Below are 17,756 nucleotides of genomic sequence, written 5' to 3'. Positions count from 1 at the left end.
AACTGACTGTGTGTCTGACTGAGACACAAGGCCTCGAGGTGGAGACGCACACACGCCTCTTCTCCACACAAACGGTAAACTTGCAGAACGAACTGCGTCATGAGCACACTTCAAACATTCTTCAAATGACGCATTGAAACAGCCTTTCTCGAGCCTTTCCTGAGCCACCTGAGTCTCATATGTGCATGTATACAGTAAGTAATTAAAAAAGACAAACGACTGGATCTAATCTGCGCTTGCTTTTACGTAAACTAAAAAACACACAGTCAGCTGCCTAGCTGCAGCTAATTCAGTTTAATCCCACAGTCCCCCAATAATTGAAAAAAAAAACTCTAAGGAAATTTTTAATGTTCATAAAGTTTGTGACTGTTTTAGATTTTACTTTTGCACAAACACCAGGCATGGAGCCAGGGATTAGAGTGAAAACAAAATGGCTGGTTAATAACTTTGGCACATTTACTTTATCAAAAAAGAAAAAGAAAAAAACTAAAAAACGTACCAAAAAAAAAACGCTAAAATGTTTGAAGCTTTAACTTGTGACGTGGCTGTGGCAGCCTCTCACTTCTGTGCCAACACTCTGAAGAGAATTACTGGTGTAAAAAACAAAACAAAACAAAAAAAACTCTAAACAATCCACTTGCTTGGGGCATTTTTGGTAAAATAAGAAATAAGAAATTATCAAGTGAGAGTGTGTGTGTGTGTGTGTCAGTTTTGTAGTTGTGATGTCTAGCATAATTTTGTACATAATTCAAAATGATCAACATGTCATTTGAAAAAAATTGGTAGCAATTCAAGCATAAAATAAAGCTAAAAAAGAATCCGTTGAATGGGCATGACACAGCACCTGACACACTCAAACGGACTGGACCTTGGAGTCCTGCTGTGAGCAGGGTTCCTTTAAGAGCCTAATCTGCAAGCTCTTGGGTCCTAATGGCTCATGTAATTAGTGCCTCATTAACAAAAGGTGTATTTGGAAGGTCAGCCTCTTACACCATCGCACTAACCTGGAAGCAGTTATTCACTGAGCCCAGTGAGCTGAACCCCAGGAGAGCCTGTAATGATTAACTACTACGGAGGTGATGTCCTCGTCTTCAACTCTTCAGTCAATGGTCACAATGGGAACACAGGGCTTCTTGTGATGATGATGTCGTCATGGTGACGCACAGCAGATAGGCTGGTTATAACCTAAGCTGATATGGTAGCAAAGAGTCTGAGCAATGTTCAAGAGTTTCACTGAAGCACAATAAAGCCACTGAGGGTAAATGTGATTGTTGCCTCTATCATCCTGACCGACACACACACACACACACACACACACACACACACACACACTTTTCCATCAACCCTGTAAAGCTTTAATTGTTTGCAATGGCAGTGCCGCATTTCTGCGCAGTGCGACAAACACCTGAGTGTTGGGCTGCATGATTTTGAAATATTAAGAGTGATTATTTTTGACTGATATTGTGATATCGTTTGCACTATCATAGGGAATGTTCATGTTCAACGTCGATTTTTTTTATTTTCATTCCAAAACCAGTAGGCCATTCTGTCATTTGCGATTCATTCTGCAGCTTTAGCTGAGCATCTGGCTTTCTTCTGAGTGACCAAGGGTTGAAACATTTAAAAACGCTGATCTTGTTCTGCTCAATATAATAAAGAGGGAGCTCTTGAACCAGACGATTGGACTCGCCAAGACGTTTCCCACACAGACCGACAAATCCAAAGCAAAGGGCAGAGGAAGTACTCTACCTAGTACAGACATTTTTACTTCCACCGAGACTCCGTATCATGGCAACCCAAGTGTCTCAGTTGAAAAATGCTACACGCCTCCTCCAAAGCCTCCCAGCCACGCGTTTTCAAATGCGTACGTGGTGTTTTCAGCTGGGAGAAAAACAAACGCTGCGGTGAACACAGTGCCGTTACTCACTGACTAGGTGTTTTTTTCCTGTATCTGTGTTCTTTTTACTTCAAAATTTCTCCTGTGTGAATCAGTTTCATGTACCATAGTGAGCAGAAATCTCAAACTTCCAGTGCTTCTAGCGTAGCCCCTCCTTCTGCAACACACAATCTGGGAGCTGAAGAAGCTCTGTAAATACATCAGCAATGACAGCTGTTCTGCTCCTGGCAGCAAAAATAAATTTAAAAAAAATTGAGCAATTTGTCAGAAATTAAGCAGCTGTTGTGAAAAACTTCACTCGAGATGAACACAGCTTGTAATTTAGTAACCCATCACTTAAAGTCTATTTTTCTTACAAAGCGTCTTCTTCTCGTGAGTGATTTCTTTGAGAGTGAAATGACAAATGCTTTTATTTCCTGTCAGATTCCCTCCGACTCAACAAACAACAAAGGGGAACAGATTTAGGTTTTTATCTCTGCAAGTGTTTGCAGGGCAAACAGCTTCAGATGGGGATGAATGATAAGAGCAGGCGACTCAGCGCTGCAGCATCATGCCATCTAATGGACACACACAGTACGATCACAACTCAGTAATGCCAGAATTGATGACAGAGGGAAATTTCAAAGCAACACTTCTGACAAACAGCCTTAACGGCCCCGCCCCCAGGGGTCTGCTGCTACTCTTATATAAGGGTACTGTAAGTGTGTGTGTGACGGTTAGCACGACATGTACACATTAATGCTAAATCAGTTTTGCATCTCTGTGACTGAACTTTGGGATTCAATATTTGATGATTTCTGTAAGATGACAAACAAAAACTGGTTCTGATTTTGAGAAGTGGAGGAGCAGGTTTCATATCACTAAGTATCATTCCACAGTCTGTTTTTATTGAATCTGTTATGTACAGAATGAGCAAATTATTTCTTTTGCCAGAGCCAATTAGCTGTATTGTTATCGCCAGTTTTTTAGACACGAGACTGCAGTTGATGAATATTAACTTTATCCTGTGGAACGAGAATGATGACGGTCAGAATCCCACAATCTTGGCCTCGCTCACAGCTATCGGCAAATAAGAAGACACACACAGAGGGCAGTGTCCATGTTTATGATGTGAAACGTTTTTTGTTAACCAGGCACTAAAGGGAGAATAAAGATCAACAAAAACAACATAAAGAAAAAAAAAAACCTGTCAGTATTGACGTCACCTATGAGCTAAATTATCATTTCCCACATCATCACAGATGTACGTCCATCTGTGCATCTCGAATGCTGAAGTATCGGCCAGTTTTGGAGCCTTTTTCCTTTTCTTTTTTACTGCACATTTCGCCCCTTGCTTTCTAGGAAGATACAGTCGGTGGTTTGAATCTGCAGACAGACCCAGAGAAATGAATACGCTCTTTTCGTGAACTTATGAGCAAGGCATTAAACCACAAAAATTAAAAGTTCAGCGCAACAGACAGACACTACAACTGATAAAACCGCAACCGTCCTGAACCAGGAAGGAACAGAGAAAAGGAAACAAAATATGATGAATCTTTCTCCCTCGTCCCCTGAGAAGACAAGGAGAGAAGGGAAGAAATAAGAGTAAAAGCATGTGGAGGGACCTTCTCCATCTGTTGGGGTTGAGGGGGGCAGAATAAAGGAAGCAGATATGGAGGAAGGAAGGAGATAACGCCAGAAGGAGGGTGCGGATAAATATTTTGGGGAAATACATTCCATGTTGATTTGCTCATGAAGTTGAATTACAAACAACTCAACAGATCCACTGCTGCTTATGGCAACACAATAATAAAGAATCCTGAGAAATACCACTGAGGACACGGGAAAAGATGAGCCAGTGTGGGAAAACCCATGACGATGAGTATCATAGAAAGACTTCAAATTCTTCCAGCACAGTGATAGGGGGGAAAAAAGAAAAAGAGAGAGAAAATCTTCTGTAAAAGAACCGCTTCTAAACTATGAACTTGCTGCAGGTATTGCTGAGATGAAATATGACTTCTGAGTATGGACCAGAGACGTTGGGAATGCTTCGTGTCCTTATGTGAATACTGATGCAGTATCTTTAATCAAGTCAGGCCACGCACAGTTCCTCCCTGAGAGGAAACCTGTGCGTATTTAAGACATCGACTGTTTCATTCAGGACATCGAGAAAAGCCCAGTAGAAGAAAATGAGTCAAGTTCTTTATAAAAGTTTCACTCACCCGGAGCTTCCACTCCTGATCGATTCCTGCAAGGAAATGACGTTCGACCTGTAGAAGTTGTCAGTCAGGTAACTCTGCGGCTCTCACCGTCGCCTTCATTTTTTATTGCTGCAAGTTAGTTAGTTAGTTCCTTAGACTTCAAACTCTGCGACATGTTGCGCCGCATGCTCCGCCGTCACCGTGACGTCGACAACCGGATCACATGACAGGACGTAAACAACTGTACCACACAGGCGGCCACGAGGTCTGCTGCTCTGGCACTTTTCTTCTCTTTTACTGGCAAACATTGACGCAGTTGCTAACGCTGAGAAAAAAAAAATCATGACACTTAAACAAGAGCTCATTTGTCTTTGTTTATGTTTTATCAATGCTTCTGTCTGTCTATCTATCTATCTATCTATCTATCTATCTATCTATTTGTTAGGTCAAAGTCCAACTTGATGAGTGAATAAAATCCATAATAAGAATAAAGTACTTTAACTCAAGTTACTCTGAAGGACACAAGTACAGACACTGAGTATTTTTGCCTGTGTATAGAAAGACACAGTCAACAATAAATATGTTTACTATTACAGTATCATCTGTACTATCAGCAAACTCAGTTTGCAAAAGTGCATTTACTTTATCTGATTTCAGTTAAATATGTAATATTTTGGGCTTTTTCCTGTCTAGCTTCCTGTCTAGTTTATACTTGTTTGTCTGTTTCATTGTCATCTCTGTTGCCACAACAACTTAATTTCTCATAAAAGAATGTTCACCTTCATTATTGTTTATCATGTTTGTTTGTTTTTTTTAAATTCATAAGCAATCCAAATCATCAGGAAATGTAGTGGAGTGAAAAGTACAATAATTCCTGCTAGAATGTTTCATTACAGTCTGTTGCTTAATTGATTTATACACTGAAATCTTAATATTACCAATGATTGCTTAATTTTCCATCCTACAGTTCCTAGTCAGTATGTGCACTAAACATCACAAGCCTGTGACAAAAGACGTTTAACCAAAAGTTCCAGTTGCCTGAACTAGGAGAAACTTAACCAATTCAGGACTAAGATAGGAATTAGGTTAGCTTTAGGTTTGAAAACAAACCTGGCAAATCTCCCGGATGCTTGCAACAGTGGCTTTAGGTGGCGCTGGGTAGGCTCCTGACTGCTGGCTGCTTTAACGGTTGCCCTAACGATCCTAACGATAAAGACGATCACAACGAGAACTAAACATTATAGTTCCAAAGCGTTGGTCCTTGTACCCGATGAAGGTGTTTGAGGCACACAGAGGAGGATGAGTTATGTAATAATGATGAACTGATTAAAGAAAATGGAGATGAATACATGAAACTACAGCAAATTCCCTTAATTTGATAGTGTCATGATGTTTAGACTTAATGAATATCTACACTTCGGCTTGCCAGCATTTGATAGAGGTAAAATAAATGAAGAGTTGTTTGTGAATCCTGTAAGTCATCTGTCTGATGTCAATCAAATGTGGTGAGATGTGTTTATTTCTTGTTTCTGCAAATGATTTTTGCACATCTGAACCAGACTGCTTTGAATACATCATATCAATAGAGGAACCAAAAAAAATACATGTATAGATTTTTATGGAGGGGTTTACAAAATATTGAAATTGTTTAAGAACAAATGTTTGGAGGGCAACAGACTCAAACCTGCTAATGAAATATCTGCAGTCTCTAAAGGCGAGCGTGACAGATTGGAACCTAAACGTTCCAAAACAGCATAAACAGAAGCACTTCAGTTTTGTATTTGTATAATTTGTACAATTGTCATTCGTTACACGCCAGTGTTTCTTCACTATGAAAACCTTTTTGTGTTCAACACATGAAAATAAAGGTACTGCTTTTTAATTTCCAAGGGTTCAACATTTGCTTGCATTTTTAATTTCTTAACTAACATTTTTTCCTTCCACGCCGTTGACTGTTTGTATTCAGCTGAACCAGCTTCTATTTCTGAGGGGAGGACATTATGAATACATAAAAGGTGGTCATTAATCTTAAAAACAATATTTTGCATGTACTTGCTTATCTAGTTAAAGCTGAATGTCTGAACATGCAGGTGACACTACGCTTTTTACACCAGGTAAACATACTTTCAAGAATTTGAAATTATTCGTATCAACATTGGCCACCTACATTGGAGCGCAATTACTAATTGTAAAGTGCTTAAAAGGGAATTTGACAAATGCTGCTTTTTGTTAATGCAACAGTTTGGGACGAATTCAATCAGGCAACAAAGCTGGTCGAAGGTCAGACAGAGGTAGAAATATTCCTGTCATTCACAGGAAGGAAGAAGAAGAAGAAAAAGAAGAAGTGTTATATGATGAAACAGGAGAGAGTTGTTGTTGTTATCGCTGCCGGTGTCGATTTCTGCATTTCTCATCTAGAGAGGAACTCCGCTGTCATTTTGAGTGCTGTGCGAACGGAGACGACTCATTCACTCTTTCCTGGAGAGATGAAAAAAACAACAACACAAATCAAACAGACGTACATACACAAACACAGTCGGTCGTTCGGGGTTACAAAATTGCTTTACATGTCCTGACTGAGCTCATACTTTACAGCTCAGAATTAACATGGTCGCATGATAGAGAATTTATTCTCAGTTCAGTAAAATCAGTGAAGTAATTACCAGGTTACATTTCCGTTGCTACGATTGTTAAATTGTTCACAAGACAAGATAATGATAAGGACACAGAATTAAGGAAGCCAAACTATTCAGTAATGATATAGAAATGTTTAGTTAATGATATGATCACCAATTGGCAAAAATGCTGATTAAAAAATGGTAAATTTGTAAAAAGTTCTAATAATGAGGTTATATACATGCTTTAATATTTGATATTGTAATACAAAAAATTTCCATGAAATAGAAACCTAAATAGGTGATTACCATCTTCAAATACTAAGAATTTGATGGTAAAAATAGATTAAACCACACCAGGCCCATCAGGATTAAATGGAAACTATTATCATTAGCGAATGTACCACAAAAGTGGTACCTTGAATTCAACAGAAATTCTCTGCATAGGATCAGATTCTGCAGTGTCAAATGTACAGCACGTGACCCAGGTTTTAATCATTTCATTAACAGGAGGTTTTAGTGTCTGCCATCATTCATTTGACCCATCCATTGTCTATCTTGGGAGCTGGAGCCTATCCCAGCAGCCTTCAGGTGTGAGGCAGGGTTCACCTGTGACAGGTCACCAGTCCATCACAGGGCCAACACATAGGAGACTGACAACCATTCACTCTCACAGTCACACCTACGGTCAATTTAGAGTATCAATCAGCCTCGTCCCCTCTTGATGTCTTTGGACTGTGGGAGGAAGCTGGAGTACCAGAGAGAACCCACACAGGCACAGGGAGAACATGGAGACAGAAAGATCCTGTGCTGGAGCCGGGGCTGGAACCCGGAACCTTCATGCTGTGAGGCGACAGTGCTGACCACTGCAACACCGTGCCACCCTAATTTGAAATCATTTTACAAAATAATTAATAAGAATCAAGTGGTTTTCAAATGTTAAATTGAGGGAAATTAAATTGATGACCTGAGGATTGATTGATGTTCACGTTCCATGGATGCAGAATATTTTCTTGTGTAAAACTGCTTTTCTTTACTAACTTCAAATTCTCCCTCCTTTTCATACTTCCTTGAAATTAAACTTCACATTTTTTTTAATCACAAACAAAATCAATAACATTTGCTTAATTTTGGATCAAGGCATCATAAAACCAGCAAGTTTTTTTTGTTCTGCATTGTCCTATGGAGCTTATGAGGATGCAGAACCCGTCTATCAGTCCTGTCACTTATTAAGCCTGCGTGTTATCTGCTCATCACCTGCTTAGTTTGCAGAAACTGAAGCAAATGTTGTCGGCCATGTGCTCTACGTGCTGCAGCGTATGTCCATATGTCGTGCACCCTGATGGCCTTTTACAGCAGCTACAATGCGGCAGTAAAGCTTTATTGACAGTTGTAACAGTCTATCATGTTTCAGGTCAAGCGTCACTGGAAGATTAAGATGACAGAGGCCTGACAATGAAATGTGAGGATGCTGAGAGTTTCTGAGTAAAAATGCTGACGTAGTCATGATAAACTCTCATTTCTCATAAAAGCGCTTAGTCATGACACGCTTTGTCACACACAACTATCGGGGCAGATTTCCTGTTTGTGTAAAAGAGTGAACAGAAAACCACTTTTGTCATTGCTGAGGGAGGGAAAGGACAAAGTGACGCTTGATTATGCGAAAAAGTCACAATTTACCCAGATTTTAGACTGCAACAGGTCGACTCACACCTGAAACAAACCAGTCCTCTTGGTGGTGGGACTGCTTGCCCTGCTTGCAAATTTTAGCTTCAAAATACACAGGTTGCTCTATGAAGAGGGTTATTTTTTACTAAAAGAGTGTCAAACTGATTTTATCTCGATAAAAGCACACACAAGCCCTGCAGCTATGGATTAAAAGCTTTCTTGGGGACTGGGGCAGATAAACAACACTTGACTTTGAAATAACTGCAGGGAGTCACACTGATTGTGAGAATGGTTGGGGGGGGAAAAAAGCCCACTGAATTATCTATAGGCTGGCGCAGAGGTTATATATTCTGTGGTAGCGTGAGTTCTAATCTTAAGTCTAGAGAGCAGAGGTAGTGAGCCACCACATACCTGCCTAATAAATAAGAATTGAACTACTACTATTTACATATGGCATATTCATAGATACAATGATACTTAAGGGTACTACATACCAAATTGAATAATTCAACTTTACAGTCATATATATTTGCGGTGCTCTCCTGTTCACTAGCATCCTATTAGTCTTCCTCTGCTGGTGTGAATGCTGCTGTCATGTTACACCATCCAGGCTAAAGTTGACGTCCTGCTGGAAGGTCAGGCCAGAGAATGCATGGGAATGGGTGGTGTAACTGGGTGCAGGGGGTTGATGACGCACAAGAAGCAGACTTTTGCAGTACTATAATATGATGCATGTGGAATGTGGTTCATCTGTCTTGGGGCCAGCTACAGTTTATTTGTTGCCCAAGGAGACTGAAAAATAAATCTGGAAACAGCATATTTCTTATTTTTTCTGTATTTCTTGACACGCATAGCAGAAAACCTCGATTTGTAGATTCTTCTTATTTCTTGTGCACTTTAATTTGCTCCATTTCTTTGTCTCATAATATTATTTGTGTTCATACTTGTTTACCATGGGGAGCAACTATGTGCACGTCGTGAAACGCTCAGATCATGTCACATAAACTGCGTGTACTGCAAAAATAGAAAAATTGACAGTGATAACTTCTTTTTTTTAATAAAGGCAGTTTCTAACTCACCATCGGCACATCGTCAAGCCTCTCAAAGTTGGACTTCGGTGAGTGGATACATTTTACTGTGGCCACCACCAGCACGAGGAAGAGGATGATGCAGAAGATGCAGAGAACTGCCACAAGGCCGGGATTTCCAACTAAATCCCCTTTTTTAAAATCATGTGTGAGAACTGCAGATGAGACAAACACAAACATTATGTTCTTAAACAAATCAATCTATTTTTAAGCCTGAAAAATATTATTTTCCAAATAAGTCAGCGCATTTGTAACTTAGAAATACTGTACAATAAAATCATATGTCACCATACCTTGGGGGCAAATTTCTTCAAATCTGGCACAAATGTCTGCTGGGACTCAAAGTGCTATGATTTTGGTTGTCAAAGGTCTGTATTCCTACTTACTTTTGTCCCATTAAATTTAAAATAGAGGAAATGAACTTGCTTCGTCAATACACCTGCATAAGAAAACATCCTGCATTAACAGCTTTCTCTCCTCAAAAAATTGAAAGTGATGAAAGACATGAACTTAAGTTTCAAAAGAAGATGCTGTGAGCTCCTTTGCTACCATCGTAACTTCAGCGCTACCTCAGTGAAAACTGGATTTTCAGGGTATACTTGTGCTTTTGATTTTTGTACTGAATTTTTTAGAGGTCTTTGACTGAAGTTAACTCAGGTAACCAACTTTCTCTTAAATATTCTGACGGTGGAAAAGCTTTATGACCTGGATACATGCAGCATCATACATATTGGAATCTAAACTCCTTCCTCTAGCAGCTGTCTGACCTGGGCTTGTTGTGTTTACGCTGGGTGTTGCAGTGTCATTGGGCGAGGCTGCTGGGACCGTTGATCCCAGTGTGACCGTCTGGTTGGTGGTTGTACTCCGAGCAGGAGGGGTGGGATGAGTCACCTCCTCTGTCCCGTTGGGTGTCTGTGAGGGGGTGGCGGGCGGTGGTCTCAATGACGATGTCCCTGCAGGAGTAGCTCTCTCTGTTTTTTGCTGACGTGTGATGTTGGTGGTTTTAACACTTGACGGACTGATATCCTGTATCGTTGTCTTGTGAAAGCTGGTGGTGCGGAGTGTAGTTCTTGCTGGTGTCATGGTTGCTTGTTTAGACGTAGAAGAATGAGGAATGCCTGCAAAGGAACAGGGGGGAAAAAAAATCACTGCAAATAGTTTCAAGGCCTGCTGTTTAAAATATTTTGTAAAATATTGTTTTCAATTTACATATACTTATTCCTGTAACACAATGAAGTACAAGGCACATTTTTAACATATTTCTGATTTGCATGTATTTCAGTGATACTGGTATATCATTTTATGGAGGTAGCATGCACATATTTAATCATTTCTGTTTATCATCCCTGTATCAGCCCTCTATACTTTCATACTTGAATGGGAGAACTTGTAAAAACACCCTCCGCACAAGAGGAAGTTTCCAGTTTGCAGAAGATTTAAAGGCAAATTTTAAATTAAATGAATCAGTATAAGTGATCAAAAAAATGTAAAAAGCTGACTTACTCTGACAGACAGTCACTGCTAACAGGAAGATCAGTACAGTGAGGTGCATCGCTTCAGGCATGCTGAGAAAGGAAAAGGCTGTTGGTCATATGGTCAGCCCTCATAAACACACACACATACACACATATAAACACATCCTTGAGAGCAGGATGCGGTGAATGGTTGAGGAGGAGTGTGTTCAGCATTGGGCCAGTGGATATCAAATCCTTCCAGCTGGTTAGTCACTGTTTGAACACGCTGTATTTGCTCACAGCTCCATCCCTGCTGCTATTGTTCAGTTAGACAAGAGCTTTTAATTCTCAACTGACTTTAACTCATTCATGAGTTCTACTGGTTTCTACAGGTGAGCGTCCTCACCTGTCTGACTGTACTGTATTTAGCCGCTTCACGTTACCCTCGATACACCCTGTCTTGTGTGTTTTAACATCATTTAGTAATCTTTGGTGAAACACTTTATCATGTTGAAAAAAAAATCCACTTTGGAGAATATAGATTTAGGTACTGAAAAAAATACCACCACATACTTGGAAACTTGATTTTTATTACATTTGACAAATTTAATATCCTTTTCTGGCAATACTGATTGTAAGATAAACAAAATACAATTCATCAGCATGTAGAATTCTCAATTTTTGTATTTTTATGTATTATGCTCACAACATCCTTAATGCAGTCAATGTACTGCCTTTACATAGCGCTTATCTAGTGCAAAGCACATTACAACACACACTCACACAGGATTAGGGCTCAAGGACACTTCGGCATAGCTTCTGCACGGGTCAGGAATCAAACCGGGAACCTTATTCTATCACCATTGCACCTACTGAGCTAGTCAGTAGCTCATATTTATGGTAAATCTGACAAGATAAAAAAAAACAAACACATTAACAGTACCAAACAAAACAGATGTCAACAAAATTAGACATACATGTAGTATTCAATTGATTTCTAACATCAGATCCATTTGATGCCACTTTTCCCAGCTTTAATCAACCAGACAAAAATGACTAAACATATATATTAAGTATACACACTATCTGGAGGAATACACCACTTAGTCAAGTCTATCATGATATTTACAGTAAAAAATTCAGTGCAGTTTCTAAAAGTGAATTTTGCACCATCAGATGAGTGCGACATCGTAAAAATACACACCCTATAATTAATGATTTAACAGCATGAATTCTCGTGAGCAGATAATCACAAACATGCACCTGCTTTTAATGTTGAAGGAGAAGAAGGTTGAGAATATTTGGCATTAACACAGAGCGTAGCACTAGACTACACATTAAGGCAAAGTTGACCTGCGGATGAAGGTTAAAAACAAAAAAGGTTGATATGTGAAGCATCACTTTCTTTTTTTTAAAACAACAAAAAAAAAAAACCTGACAAATTCCATTGGACAAAATACAAATATTGCCCCCCCCCCCTTTTTTTTTCATTTAGAATTTTGGTCCAAATCGCCACACAAAAATAAAATGCTTTAATGTTTTGGATGATGAATTTTCAACTGTCAACTACAACTGCAAACCAGTGTCAACCACTGGAAAGTAGAGACTAACACAGCTGTGCTTTGCTTGAGATTCAAACAAACAACAACCTTCACAGTTATCAGCATGAGAGGCAGTGAAACAGCCTTTTCTCCCTGAAGGCTCCTGCAAACACAAGCATCCCTCACACATAAATAAAGAGCCAAACAAGGACACATTAAAACTTCATGATGAGGAGAGTGTTCCAGCACTTCTACTTAAAACATCCACAACTTCGAGTTTAAACACGCAGCAGGTTTAATACTCGAGGGGGGAGCAGTTCGTCCGAGACCCATCCAGTGAGATGTTCGAGAATGTCATGTTCCCTCCGGTTTCTAAGCTTTCTCCTCCACAGGTTTGGATTGAGGCAGAGCTTCCTGCTGCTTGTCTGCCGTGCTGCTGTCTGAAAAGAGGCCAGACTGCTTGCTGTCATCCTGTCAACACAATCGATACACACATCAATACCACTTCACCCTTTGTACTACAAAGCAAGCAGACACAAAGGGAGTGTGTAAAACATTTCAAAAGATGTTGTACTTTTTGCATTCAGTACAAAAGCAGGCAGATCCTGTTTTCCAAGTTATATATGATAATGAATTTTACCTCCTGCATTGCTACTTACTCTGTGTTTGAGGTAGGAGAGGTAGGTGTCCCACCCTAAGGTGACAGTGTTGACGTACAAGACGCGGAATTTGGGTGAGAGGAAGTAGAAGTTGATCATCTGAGCTGTGGGCCAAACACACCAGTCGGCCTGCCAGCAAGAACAACACAGATTAGCATAAACAAACCTCGGCTGATTACCCAGAGCAAACACGGTTTAAGCATGAGGAGGGAGGTCTGCTGCTATAACGGGCTACGAGCCAAACGCTGGTAAACATTCAGCGTGATGAGGGGAGCTGCATTCGCTCCATCACTCACTTCCAGATGGACTGCAACCAAGATTTCTGTCTTGATATATAAGAGCAACAAATGAGGAAACCACCACTGGTTTTCTTCAGAGAAACTATTCTCCTGAACAGAAACACGTCTCAGAAGTCATTCAGAGTTAGCACGGATCACATGTCAGAGAATCAGCCATTCAGGACAAAAGGAGGAGAGCGACTCAAGCAGAAACGACAATGACTCTGCTCGACATGTACACAACTGCCCGCACTTCAGGCTTACAAAACACAGGGAGACGAAGTCAACAGTGGTGCTTTGATTCTAAAGCCAGCACGGCACTTTGGGCTGACTCATATATCTAAACTGTACTGAAATAGCATTATGGCTCAGTAGTGCTATATTCAAAGTATTGGTAAAGGTGAAATGGGTGCTGCAGAGATATTCCAGCATATCTACAGACTTCAGAAAACATCTTTTAGTTTGGTCCAACTTTCCAAAACTCAGACTGATAAAAGACTCACAACAGAATGTTTTCATATATTTGGTGTACTTCAAACTTAGGTAAAACAGCAATACTCAACTAGCTTGGCTAAATAATCTAAACAAATAACACAATACTGATAACACAGAAGCATCCAGAACCAAAACTCTAATAATGTGAAGAGGCTGGGCATCTTATTCAAATTTTGTCAAAGAGGAGGCCCGCCGACAAGCTGCAGAGGCATTAGCAGCTAATCAGGATTGATCAGGAATGTCTCATAATAGCAGCAATTTGGTAGCTCACGAAGAAGGCATTTATCACGTTGATGTTTTGGTCACATGATCAATCACGAGATTAACTGGATAGCAGGGCAGCAGAAGTGTGATGGAGAATGGTTTGACGTGTTTTGGTTTTCAAGAACAAATGAAAAGAGACCATTACATTCTAGAGTTGTTCTAACATACCAGAGAATCATGCAAAAAAAAAAAAAGAGATCAATTTATCACACCTGCATTCATTAGTCCGACACTGTTGTGTGCACTTACCTTATAGAACTCCCAAAACTTGTCTTTAAACTCCTCCCATCCGTCAGATAAAGTGTGTCCCTCCATGACACCCATACCTGCAATAAACCCGGTCGTCAGTCATACATGCGTCAATGCCACGCTCCATCAGGACAACGTCAGATAAGATCAGAGGCTGGCAGAGGCGTGCCATGCTAATAAAACATGGTGGCCATGAACAAAATATCAAACTGAAAACGATTTATCAAAGACGACCTTTGATGTTTACATACTCTGGCTTTTGTCTTCTCTCGGCCATGTCTTTCAAGTCCAACCTTTGCCTCGGAGTGTGAGTATGTCCCAGCGGCAAATGTGCCACCCCCTAGAAACGCTGGTGTGTGTATGTGTGTGATCAGGGCAGCTGATGAACTCAGTAATCCTTCTTACCCAAGAAATACCACATTCCGAGTGCTGGTGAGGCGATTAACTGGTCCACCAGAACCTTCTTGCCCACCGTTTTTAGAGCGTTTCCCACAAATGCTCGGTCCAGCCAGCTGTACCAGTAGTGCAGAACTGGGCCCATGGAGCAGCCCACCACAAACATACGACCTTCAGGAGGAGAGAAACAACAAAAACAGAATTCCAATTGGGAATGCGGTTAATTAAAAAAAAACAAAAAAAAACATGGCACAACTGGTCTCCAACATTAAACCAAAAGCATTTTGAAGGTTCAATAGGAAAATTAACTTAAAATATATTGTTGTAGAGGTTTTTCTCTATTTAAATGACCGTTTATACAGTCTGGGTTTAAAGACCCTGAACAACAACAACCTCAGATGTCGTGACCCTGGTAGACGCCAGAAGGGACCACAACATTGAAACTGTGTCAGAACCACCATCATCTTCACAACTAATCCAGGATCCACTTCATAACACTGCATGGGCTTGTGATAACAATTGGCAAAAATCTCGATTGGATTTGTTCACAAGGAAACCAGTTTGCAATGTTGGTATACAACCGAGGTCCTGACACTGCTACATTACAACATTGGACTTTTGTGAGTGGTGCAAGAGCAACTAAATACACCGGACATGTCATAAGGTAAAAAAATTGGCAGATATTAGTCTACAGCGCTTGTATACAGCGCATCGGTAACAGTACAACTTTGCCCAAACCTCTACTTTGAAAATCATCTGTTGTTGATGATTAAGGAACAATGAGATAAATATATGATGTATTGGCTTTTCTAAATGTTTTGACCAAATCAGCTGTGAATATCAGCAAAAAAACAAACAAAAACCAATCCAATATCGTGCATCCGTACCTGAACAGCTCCTTGTCGTACGATCTCAGGCACGAGTATTTATTTTATTTTAAAATCTGAAAGTGACCACCCGATATTAAACATATATTGAGTTTTGTTATATAGTTCATCGAAGTCGAGCACAAGTCATTTTAAGAAGACTTTTTTACAAAGTGTAATTTACATGAGGATCAATATCAGTAACATTTCACATCATATCAGATTAAGCCCATGGTTTATCAGTCCTCTTGCTAAATTTAATTGAGTCTCGAACGTGCACCTACACTTCTAGGGTTTATGATACTTTTCCCACGCTGAAACAAATGCTATCCCGGCCCCATTCGTCCCTCTCACCTGTCCTGTTCCAGTCCCGAATTCTGCCCGGGTCGTTGTGGTTCTCCCGGCTCTGCTGCAGGAAGTCTCCCAACGCCAGCATGCCTCCACCGCTCAAGGTGTTCGTGAGTAGCAGGTATCGGCCCTGAAAGAGTTGCTTCCAGGGGAACCGTATGCGGACCAGAAAATCTTTACCCGCCCGGGGGAGCATGTCTTTCGGACCGTAGAGAGAGAACTGTCATCTGAGGAAGATCCTCTGGTAGAAAAAGCCTCGACAGACTTTAAATGGTCGATATTATTACTGTAATTCACTGACCGGGTGTTGCTAAATGTTAGCTAAGTTAGCCAGTCATTCATTCACAGCCAGTAATAACAACCAGGTTTCCTTGAGTTTGCAGACGGAGACAAAAGCTTTCGATGAAGAAACACAGGCGATGAAAAGGGTATATTGACTTAAAATTGAAGAAATTCTGTATTGATGATAAATTATTCAAACTGACACGTATTTTGTGTGTCCTTGTCTGGTCCCATGAACTCCTCATGTAACACAGGCTAAGAGAAGAAGCAGGGAAGTAGATTAATATGAGCGCCACCTGCTGGCTTGGAGGGAACTAGCATCTTCAACCATGAAGAACTAAATTTAAAGTGTTAAAATAGATTTAAAGTATTACCATAGAATCGTTTCTTGCTTGAAAACGTAAATTGTATTTGAAGTATCAAAATAAGAAGTTGTTCATAGTTGAATAGTAATTTAACTCCTTTAATGATGAAGCTGAACCACACAGCCTGTCAAATTAAACTCCAGCAGAGGGTCATTCTTTGATTCTTTATGCACGACAAAATGCACCATAGTATTTGAGTCAAGTTGTAACAGTTGTGTGCTGTGGCATCTCAGTATGTCATCCAATCACCACGAGACCTACAGGCGGAACATCACATCCCTTAACATCCCTCAGACGTGAGTGAGTGGCCAAATTTGGGCACCATGTCAAAAACAAGCAATGCACACATCATACAGAAATAAGCAAAGTACATACACAGCAATGAAATTAAGTAAAAGGCCAAAGTCTGTGAAATATATTTTATACATACAGCATAATATCATATGAGATTATGATAAACAAATGTAATAGTCCAATCTTGTCCAGTTTAAGGCAAATGTACTGGGGCAGAATGTTCATTTCCTCCTGGGTCTTAAATGTATTTGTTTAAGAATGAGGGGTTATCATGTAAGGAGAAGATACTAAAAAAAAAAAAAAAACCACGGGATTGAGGGAACAAGGTGTTTCACAGGCTTTTCTAAATTGGTGCTAAAGTTAGATTAAACATTTTAAGGTAGATTTATTTCACTGTATTTCACGAGAACGATAAAATTACAGGAAAAACGGGATTGAATAAAGAGTGTCATTTGGAACCAGACAGCTTGTGTTTTCGCATGTGCTGTCTTTGCTGATAGAGCTGTTGAATGACAATGAGATACACAAGCAGTCTGACCGCCAGTGTGTGTGTGTGTGTGCGTGTGTGGAGCTCCCCCCTGTGTTTCCCCTCAGCTATTACAGCTAGTTATTTTAAAAAAAATGTATCCAAATGTCTGCATGTACTGATACTGTTGTCTCATAAAATACCTTTATAATATTTTCATTGCGTTTAAAGATATCGATTCTTATCTATGTATCTTCCTGTTCTTGGCTTCTACTGCGTGATTGTGTGGTGATATTTTACAGTTCTCATCGTAGCAGCAGAGTTTGTTACTGGGTGAAGGTGGCAGCAGCG

At 40.1% G+C, this 17,756-nt stretch overlaps 3 protein-coding genes across 4 annotated transcripts in view; all 3 read right to left on the bottom strand.

Moving 5' to 3' along the window:
* Positions 1–4,300, bottom strand: part of pde4cb (phosphodiesterase 4C, cAMP-specific b) — an 82,090-nt gene extending 77,790 nt beyond the window's left edge. For both annotated transcript variants that reach the window (XM_086225453.1, XM_086225455.1), the window contains exon 1: positions 4,099–4,300. The gene's annotated coding sequence lies outside the window, so the exon portion shown is untranslated. The remainder of the gene's footprint in view (positions 1–4,098) is intronic.
* A 1,286-nt stretch (positions 4,301–5,586) lies between these two features.
* cist1 (colon, intestine and stomach enriched 1) lies at positions 5,587–11,043 on the bottom strand. Its single transcript, XM_086224318.1, has 4 exons — positions 10,952–11,043; positions 10,216–10,566; positions 9,440–9,603; positions 5,587–6,555 (listed from the first exon to the last, which is right to left on the bottom strand). Exons 1-4 carry the CDS (start codon positions 11,010–11,012, stop codon positions 6,511–6,513), a joined length of 621 nt encoding a protein of 206 aa, XP_086080444.1. The 5' UTR covers positions 11,013–11,043; the 3' UTR covers positions 5,587–6,510.
* A 436-nt stretch (positions 11,044–11,479) lies between these two features.
* Positions 11,480–16,535, bottom strand: mpv17l2 (MPV17 mitochondrial inner membrane protein like 2). Its single transcript, XM_086224024.1, has 5 exons — positions 16,005–16,535; positions 14,794–14,955; positions 14,389–14,465; positions 13,103–13,231; positions 11,480–12,914 (listed from the first exon to the last, which is right to left on the bottom strand). The coding sequence occupies exons 1-5, from the start codon at positions 16,192–16,194 to the stop codon at positions 12,816–12,818; spliced, it is 657 nt and encodes a 218-aa protein (XP_086080150.1). The 5' UTR covers positions 16,195–16,535; the 3' UTR covers positions 11,480–12,815.
* Positions 16,536–17,756: the final 1,221 nt, after the last annotated feature.

This window comes from Aulostomus chinensis, chromosome 14, assembly GCF_037954235.1.
Source record: "Aulostomus chinensis isolate RoL2024-O1b breed Wild chromosome 14, RoL_Achi_v1.0, whole genome shotgun sequence".
Lineage (NCBI taxonomy): Eukaryota > Metazoa > Chordata > Actinopteri > Syngnathiformes > Aulostomidae > Aulostomus > Aulostomus chinensis.
This window is presented reverse-complemented; position numbering and strand designations above follow the sequence as displayed.

What these genes read in the sequence shown, in the direction of transcription:
- cist1 (XM_086224318.1), bottom strand. Translation starts at nt 11,012, where the DNA reads ATGCCTGAAGCGATGCACCTCACTGTACTGATCTTCCTGTTAGCAGTG. An exon ending in CGTAAACACAACAAGCCCAG is followed by an intron (nt 9,604 to 10,215) that starts GTCAGACAGCTG and finishes TCTCATCTGCAG; the next exon opens with TTCTCACACATGATTTTAAA. An exon ending in GGCTTGACGATGTGCCGATG is followed by an intron (nt 6,556 to 9,439) that starts GTGAGTTAGAAA and finishes TCATCTCTCCAG; the next exon opens with GAAAGAGTGAATGAGTCGTC.
- mpv17l2 (XM_086224024.1), bottom strand. Translation starts at nt 16,194, where the DNA reads ATGCTCCCCCGGGCGGGTAAAGATTTTCTGGTCCGCATACGGTTCCCC. An exon ending in AGTTTTGGGAGTTCTATAAG is followed by an intron (nt 13,232 to 14,388) that starts GTAAGTGCACAC and finishes TCTTGCTGGCAG; the next exon opens with GCCGACTGGTGTGTTTGGCC. An exon ending in TCTCCTACCTCAAACACAGA is followed by an intron (nt 12,915 to 13,102) that starts GTAAGTAGCAAT and finishes TTGTGTTGACAG; the next exon opens with GATGACAGCAAGCAGTCTGG.